Source organism: Pyrgilauda ruficollis, unplaced genomic scaffold (assembly GCF_017590135.1).
Source record: "Pyrgilauda ruficollis isolate IOZ18807 unplaced genomic scaffold, ASM1759013v1 scaffold1126, whole genome shotgun sequence".
Classification (NCBI taxonomy): Eukaryota; Metazoa; Chordata; class Aves; order Passeriformes; family Passeridae; genus Pyrgilauda; species Pyrgilauda ruficollis.
The window spans coordinates 1-8,776 of record NW_024509500.1 but is presented as its reverse complement, the minus strand read 5'-3'; the positions used below and the strand labels follow the sequence as shown (position 1 = coordinate 8,776).

The 8,776-nt window shown below is 49.7% G+C and overlaps 1 protein-coding gene across 1 annotated transcript; it reads left to right on the top strand.

Moving 5' to 3' along the window:
• The first annotated feature begins 174 nt into the window (after positions 1–174).
• On the top strand, positions 175–3,304 carry LOC121359080 (trypsin-like). Its single transcript, XM_041477779.1, has 5 exons — positions 175–228; positions 936–1,104; positions 1,707–1,960; positions 2,578–2,714; positions 3,111–3,304. The coding sequence occupies exons 1-5, from the start codon at positions 189–191 to the stop codon at positions 3,258–3,260; spliced, it is 750 nt and encodes a 249-aa protein (XP_041333713.1). The 5' UTR covers positions 175–188; the 3' UTR covers positions 3,261–3,304.
• The last annotated feature ends 5,472 nt before the right edge of the window (positions 3,305–8,776 follow it).

The window sequence follows — 8,776 nt, the reverse complement described above, 5'->3', positions numbered from 1 at the left end:
CTCAGCAGAGGTTTATGATTAACATGTATGACATTTGCTAATACCCACATTTGGATCTTCAAATTTTCCACTGTGTGCTTTTTGTCTGGAGAAAGCCTTGGACTAGAGATAAGACCATCACCAAAAACGTATTTCTAGCAGCTCCCACGTCCAGTCAGCCTGTCTGGGTTTGAGGTCGAATCAGGACCATGAAGTGCCTGCTGTTCCTCGCCTTTATTGGGGTGGCTGGTGAGTACATTTTTTATTTCTATTTCTTTCATTTAATAGGAAATTGATTTTCTAAAACAAAACTGCAAGGTAGCCTGTTGTGGGAAAGTCAGGTCCAGTTTTGACTTGCACAAGTCAGATCCCTGCAACTTCCATCTTCTGTCCACTCATAATGCCTTGTGCCACAAGCTGGGAATGAACACCTTCATAGGCGTTCCCAACCCAGCTATGGAGTTGTGGCCACAGCTTCAGAAAAAGGCTGCCTTCTCCTTCAGGACTGAGGAGTGCATAGGGAATAGTACTGGACCAAGAAGTCCTAAGGCAACTGCAAAATTTTGGACCCTCGGTGGGTGTTCCAAGAAAATATCACTGCACAGTAGTTTTTACTTTTTCCCTCAGTCAGCCCTTGACTGTTTCAGTAGACAGGATCCAGGGAAAGACACACACATGATCTGATCCAAGAAGAACATTTCTGTGTCCCTGTGTTCCCTCAGGGAGTAGCCAGCAGGGCTTTAGTTGCAGATACGTGAGGCACCAGTGTAAGTCTGATCCCCTTCTTTGAGGGTGCAGCAAATGCAGGTGCCTTAGACCTGCCCACCAGCGCTGCCCTGAGTGTCCACAGAAGGGGAGCCCACAAGTGAGGGGCTTCAGACAGGCAGGCACAGGGCAGATTGAAGGCCACATTCCCTTAGGCCAGCTCTTGACACATGGCACTTCTTGTCTCCCAGTTGCCTTCCCCACCTTTGCTGAAGATGATGATGACAAGATTGTGGGAGGCTACACCTGTGCAAAGAACTCTGTGCCCTATCAGGTGTCCCTGAATTCTGGATATCACTTCTGTGGAGGTTCCCTCATCAGCAGCCAGTGGGTCGTGTCGGCTGCTCACTGCTACAAATCGTGAGTGGAAAAATTACATCCTTCTATAACCTACTTCTGTCTTCCAGTTCACTTCTAGCAGGAATTCTGAGCTGTGAGATAGAAATATGTAAGTGTCTCCATTCTCGCCGGAGACAGCCAAGGGATGGGTGGATCATTCAGGAAGCCAGGCCGAGGCATCCTGAGGGCTTTTCCACTTCTGCAAATGTTCCTGTGAAGGCAGAGCATTTTCTGAAATAACAATGGGATAATCAAGCAGAGAGGTCTGGGCTGTGATTTCTTACCAGTTGCATGAATCTTGCTAAGGCATTCTTCCTGGAGAACAGGAAGAGGATTGAGGTCAGACTGGAGCTGCTTCCCTCGTCCCAGAATATTTGTATCTAGTGCTGCTCTGTATTCAGCTGCTGTCATGTGTTTACAAACCTGCAGAAATTCACCACCCATGCTTGGAGTGGGTTAAAGTCTCAGTGTGGATCCCCAGGGCTCCCTGCAGGACGAGAAAGATCCCTTGCCCCAGAAGGCTTCTGTGGCAGTGATGTTGGAGCGAGTGTACTCAGTGACAGGGAGGTTTCTCTAAACCTGCCCATAGCAGTAAAGGACACGCTGTGCCTTGTGTTTTCCAGTCGCATCCAAGTGCAGCTCGGGAAACACAATCTGGAGCTCACCGAATCCACACAGCAGTTCATCAACTCTGCTAAAGTCATCCGCCACTCTGGCTACAGCTCCTACACCCTGGATAATGACATCATGCTCATCAAGCTGGCCACCCCAGCCACGCTCAACAATGCTGTCCAAACCATTCCTCTGCCTAGCAGCTGCGTGGCCACCGGCACCACCTGCCTGATCTCCGGCTGGGGCAACACTCTCAGCAGTGGCTGTGAGTACTCTGGGGGAACGTACAGAGCCTTGGGGGCCCAGGACAGTCTCTAAGACCTGGCCATTAACCCCCAACAGGACAGGCTAAAACACAGGGAAGTGCTGTGGGACAGCTTTTTTGAGTGATGCGTCAGTGTAGGGACTGCAGAGTTAATGTCAACAGAGTTGTCCGTTCTCTGAGAATAAGGGTGAAGTCTGGGACTGTGGATCTTGAATTCCTACCAGAGATCTCTGTCCTCTCACACCGTTGGTCAGAGATGTGCATGGTGAGAGGTGTCTATTCCACTGATGACATCTAAACCTGCACCAGAGGAGAGGACAGTTTTCCTGGGGCTCAGGTTTCTTCCAGTGTAGGTATCACAAGAGAGGCCCCACTCTTGCCAATTGATGAACTTCCAGGTACCAGAAAAGTAAGGTGGCTGCAGTGCAGAATGGTGGGCCCATGGGTAGAATTTGTTCCGTCTCTCCAGCAGGGACCCATGCTGTGCTTGCTGTTGACAGGAAGCAGGATGGCTGCTAGAACGGGGTGTCCAGCATTTGCTTTGCTGCTAACATCTTCTCCGAGCTCTGAAAAGGACTCAGCAATGCCATCAACCATCTCTCCCTTTTTCTTTGCAGCTAACTACCCGGACCAGCTGCAGTGCCTGAACGCTCCTGTCCTCTCTGCCCAGCAGTGCTCTGATGCCTACCCTGGGCAAATTACCAAGAACATGATGTGTGTAGGATACGTGGAGGGAGGAAAAGACTCCTGCCAGGTAACTCATCAGCCTCTCCTTTCCCAGTCATTTCTCTCCTGCCTTTTCCCAGCTGAAGAGGCCTTCACATGACAGAGTCAGCTGTACTCACTGCACTGGTAAATCTGAGTTTTTGAATGACAGCAGAGCCCTTGGGCACACATATCCTGAAGTTTTGCCAAGTACTGCATCCGGCAAAAACAGGCAGCTGACTCATCCCTAGCTGTGGTGCCCTTGGAGCTCAAGTCAGGCATGGTAGCATCAGGTGGAGATTGTGAATCAGGAACAGCCTTTGTAGAACTTTTGTGCAGAGTACCCCCGACAGGGCTTCCTGCAGAGTCAGTGATCTCAGGGATCTCTGGCTCCTTGCTGAGGCTGATGCCATTTGCTGAATATCCATACCCTTTGTGTGCACAGGGAGATTCCGGCGGTCCCGTGGCCTGCAATGGAGAGCTCCAGGGCATTGTCTCCTGGGGTTATGGGTGTGCCCAGAAGGGTCATCCCGGAGTTTACACCAAGGTTTGCAACTACGTCTCCTGGATCCAGTCCACCATCGCCGCCAACTGAGACGCTCGTTTGGTGTGACCTGCATTTTCTCATCATCATTTCTGTTCTTTTGGGTCTGGACAAGCAAAAATTATGAGAAATTAATAAAGACTTTCAGGCACCCCTACTTTTGTGCACTGTTTCTCTGGCAACTGTGGTATGGAGCACATAGATGGTGTAGGCCACAAAGAAGGAAGTATTTAACATTTTCAGTGCCTGTAGAACTGGAAGCATATTGGAAAACTTTACAGACGCATTTTTAAATCTTCCAGTCAGTTATTTTCACTTGTTTCTGAAACCTTTCATTTATGACAGTTACTCTCCATTTCTCACTTTGAAGAGCCCATTTCAGGCTTCTGCCTCCTCCTTCTGTAGCTCTCTAGTCCATTCACTCTGGAGATGGTTGCTTGCTTGTAGACGCGAGGGCTGCCCTGATTCACCTGCACTTCATTACCCTCAATGCAAAGGACAGTGCAGAGGCTCAGAGGAATCTTATGCTCACCTTAATTTTCATAATCCATCAAGAATAGAAGCTGGAAATTCCTTGCTGGACTGTGAAGCACAGGCTTGGTCAGGGGAGCTGCAGCTCATGCCATTGCTGTAGGGACATAGAGATGCTGTCTGGTGCTCAGGTTCTTGTGGTAAAAGCCTTGTCAGCCACTGGGTGTTACAGGCACTCCCTCACTACCCTCTTACCCTGGTGGGAGTGGAAAAGGGTAGAAATGAGGATGAGACCCAAACAGAGCAATAATACCAGAAAATTACAAGGAAGAGAGAAATAAAAGTCAAGTAAATCCATGGCATACACAATACTGTTAGTCAGCATGCAGTGACCTGTTGCCCAGCCTGTCCCTGAGCCATGACAGGCAGCACATGGCCAGCTACCCACAGTTTCCATACTAAATGTCATGTTGAATGGGAGGAAATCTCCTTTTAGCCAGTTTGGGTCAGATCTTTCAAAGATGCTCCTTTCCAACTGAATGTGTACCTGTTCTCTGGCAGACCATGGGACACTGTAAAGTCCTGGATTTAGGGTAAGCAATTCTTAACTAGAACTAAAACTCTGTTATCACCACTATTCCCATAGTGAATTCAGCACACAGCTCTGTGCCACAGTCTCCACAGGCTGATCCTGTCTCCAGCTTAGCGCTTGCATACACTTTTCATCAGGACTTCCATTAAAATTTTTCCTTCAGTGAAACACTCAATTGGGTGACACCCCACGAGCCTTCTCCTTCCTAGTGTTATGAGACAGAAGTTCCACCAGGGATCCTCACACATTTCCACTTGTTTCTCCTTCACCATTCTCAGGCAGAGCTCTAGGCACAGAAAAGATGAGGGAAATGTGCTGCCAACCCATGTAGTCAGAATGGCCTGTCACTCCTTCTCTGTGTTCCATTCACGGAGGTGAGGCTCCACTCAGCCCTGGTGAGGGGAATCTGGAGTGCTGTGTCCCGTTCTGGGCTCCTTGGTGAAAAAGAGTGATGGAGCTTCTGGAGAATGTCCAGGACAGGAGATGAAAGATGATTAGTAGAGTGGAGCAGCTCTTTAGTGAACAAAGGCTGAGGGAGCTGAGGCTGTTCTGCCTTGGGAAGAAACAACTAAGTGGCCAACTCATCAAATGTCTACAAGGATATGAAGGGAGGGTCCCAAGAGGTGGATCCAGGTTCTTCACTGTGATGCCCAGCACTAGGATAAGAGGCAGAAAATGATGCACAGGAAGTTCCACCTGAATGTGAGATAAGAGCTTTGCACTTTTGAAGACTGTGCACTGTAGCCGATTGCCCAATGAACTGAAGCCTCTCTGTCTGGCGATATTCCAGAATCATCTGGAGAGAATCATGTGCCAGGTGCTCTGGGCTGATTCTGCTTGAGCAGGGAAGTTGGAGCAGTGATGCCCTGAGGGTCCCACCTTAGTCAAGAAATTTTTTTAAAATAGGTTTATATGTGTTGAGTATTTTCATAGTGATATCATCAGCAGTACTTTGTATACTTCAGTGTGTGCAACAAATGATAGACAAAACTGACAAAGAGGTTTTTATTGTACAAAAAGTAAATCAAGAAATAAAATAATAGAAAGTTCCCAAGATCGGGAACTATCAGTCCCTGCACAAACAGGATCTGCTTTCCACCTTGTGGGTGCTGCACGAGGCAGGGTCATCACTTCTCACTCATTAGCCCCACTGCTTAATAACCTCGTCTTCCTCCTCTTCTCAGATGCTGAAATTTTTTTGGTCCATCATTGCCTCCTTGCCACTCCAGGCCACACTCTGCATTTAAATCTTACTTGCAATACACTTGCTTCTGTCAGACCTTCGTCTCCTCTCTGTCTCACTTCCCTTCTCCACCTTCTCCTTTCTTACTTCAATTTGCTGACTCCTTCACTCCAGTGATTTCCTCTTACTAAACTCCAGTCAACCCTGCACATACTTCTCACAGAGAAACAGAACAAGTACTTGTGTGAGAACTTTTTGTGATAAATTTACAACAGGTTACACCATTCTGTTCATCAGTGACTCAGATGAAGGGCTAGAGAGTGTCCTTATCAATTTCCCTGAGAACACCAAGTTAGGAAGAGTTTCCCATACCCAAGAGGGTTATGCAGCCCTTCAGATGGGTCTTGACAGGTTGGAGGGACGGGCACAGAGGAACCTTCTGAAATTCAGCCAAGGCAAATGCAGGGTTCCACACCTGGGGAGGAACTGCCCCATGCAGGAGCACAGGGAAGCACTGACCAGCTGGTGAGCAGCTCTTCAGAGAAGGATGTGGGGGTGCTGGTGGACAAGAAGCTCTCCATGAGTCAGTAGTTTGTCCAGGGGGCCAAGAAGCCAGCGGTGTCCTGGGGTGCATTAGGAAGAGCATTGCCAGCAGGGCGAGGGAGGTGAGGCTCCACTCAGCCCTGGTGAGGGGAATCTGGAGTGCTGTGTCCCATTCTGGGCTCCTTGGTGAAAAAGACACACGGAGCTCATGGAGCAGGTCCAGTGGATGAGAAAGCCAGTTAATAGAGTGGAGAAGCTCTTTAGGGAACAAAGGCTGAGGGAGCTGGGCCATGTCTGCCTTGAGAAGAAACAACTAAGGAGCCCTCCATCATTGTATACAAGTATCTGTAGGTAGGGTTCCAAGTTTGGGATCCAGGTTCTTCACTGTGATGCCAGGCACTAGGACAAGAGGCAAAGGGCGGAAAATGATGCACAAGAAGTTCCACCTGAATCAGCCCTCCATCATTGTATACAAGTATCTGTAGGTAGGGTTCCAAGTTTGGGATCCAGGTTCTTCACTGTGATGCCAGGCACTAGGACAAGAGGCAAAGGGCGGAAAATGATGCACAAGAAGTTCCACCTGAATCTGAGATAAGAGCTTTGCAGTGTTGAAGACCATGCACTGGAGCAGATTGCCCAAAGAAGTTGTGGAGCCTCTCTCTCTGGAGATATCCCAGAACCATCTGGAGACAATCGTGTGCCAGGTGCTCTGGGATGACTCTGCTTGAGCAGGGAGGTTGGAGCAGTGACCCCCTGAGGTCCCTTGTGGGCTGGCCTATGCTGTGATTCTCTCCTGCATAACACACAGCCGTGCACAGCACAGGCATGCACAGGGCACTCCAGGTGCTTCCCACCCTGCAGATTCCCATGCTAATGTCCAAGCTCCCCAGGACCTGAACACAGGGCCCCACACAGCAGCCGTGCCTGTTCAACATCACTCACTCCTCAAATAGCCTGTCCTCTGCAAGGCTCCCCATGCACTGCCCTGCCCTCTGCTCACCCCTGGGAATTGGAGACCCTTTGCATGGACACCTCAGGCCCAGCCTCCTCTCTGCTGGAGTGCTGCTGGTGGTGGGAGGATTTGGGGTTTCTACAAAGTAGCCCAAATTCTTTGCATAATTCTCCAACTTCTTTAGAGGAATCTGGGGTCTTTGCTGCATCTTCTCTAGGCAGCTTGGAAACATGAATTCAATGAGACACACTCAGACCTGCAGCAGAGGATTTGGGAGGTGGTGGAAGCGTTGCAGCTTTCCTGTACTGACAGGATACAAGGGAAAATCTTCACTGTAGCACCCTTGACAGCCCTGAGCAGTCAGATCCCTTGCTGTCCTGTGTGGGCCAGCCTCACACTGCCCTGCACACAGCACAGCACGGATGTGCAGAGTCTGTCACACCTCTGGACTCAAACTCAGTGCACACAAACTACGAGTGTCTCCTCCTGCCTACAGGGATTTACCACCGCCTTGGGCAGGTGACCAAGGCTGTGTGCCAAACAGAGGACATGTTTTTCTCCAGCTTTGTCCATTTGTGTCCTGGTGGTCTTTTGCAGAGTGCTGCAATAAAGACGCAAGAAGAGCGTGTGTTCTTCTCTGGCATGGAGAAGGTCAGTGTGGAGCAGCACATCCTGTGGGGCACATCCTTCTCCTCAGAAATCTCTGCGTGGTGCAGTCTCTCGAGGGGCAGTCCCAGTGCAGAAGGAAATGCAGCCTGTTCTCTCCTTGAGATGCCCCTTTCGAGTTATAGAAGAACAGATACAGAACGATTCTCTGCCAGGCTCCAAGAGACACCAGCTTGGCAGGTCAGCAGCTTTTCCCATATCAGGAGAACACATCAGGCCTGACTGGGAGAAGCAGAGACTCCACTTTGCAGCTTGCAGGGCTGGCAGTCTGTGAGAGTGAGGCAGGCTAGGGAGGAGACAAACAGTTGGACACAGACACAAACATGCATTCCTGAGATCTCCCTCTCTTCCCCTCAGTTTCTGCCATTTGTGCATTCCTGTGCACACGCTCAGGCTGCCACACAGCCCCATCCTGCTCCGTGACAGCTCTGAACTATGTCAGCTACTGAAGTCCCACCTACTCTTGCACACCCACGCTCACACACAGCAGGAAGCCAGAGGAGCAGAGTACAAGCAGCTCAGGACTGCCTGCAGGTGTCATTCCCCACCGTTCCTGGACAGCCAACAGCCCTGTGACACTGCAGTCTCCCGCTCACTCCCCTGCCCACCCACAGAGAGACTGATCTCTTCCTCTCCAGCTCTCCTCTTTACACATCTCTGTGTCTGTGCTGTCACCAGGGGCAGGTGGCCGGAAGGAGGGGGCCTTTCTCCATGGATTTCCAGTGGTTCCTTGTGGCCATGCTGCTCCCTGTGGGTAAGTGGGCTTCCCTTCCTCTTGAGAAGCTGCATGGAGCTGCTGCTGCATCCTCAGCTGTGCTCCCAGTTGCTCCCAGTGCCCCTTCCCAAGGCTTCCAGTGAGGGGGTGAGCAATGAACCAGGTGAGTTTCCCACCACCTGTTGAATCAGGAAACTCTGCAAAGCTACAAATTTGTTTTTTCTGGCCTCATTTTAATGCTTCAAATGAGAGTACCAAAGTCATTATTTCTCCAAACAGATTTACTGTTGCATTTGAAGTTGGTTTTTTTGAGGATTTTTGGTCCCATGTGCCTTTTTCAGAGAAGCCGGGCACCGTCCCATAGCTTTCTGATATCCTGGTGGCATTCCATCTCATTACATATATCAAGGATGTTTATTTTTGTTCTCTTCAATGCATTTCACTT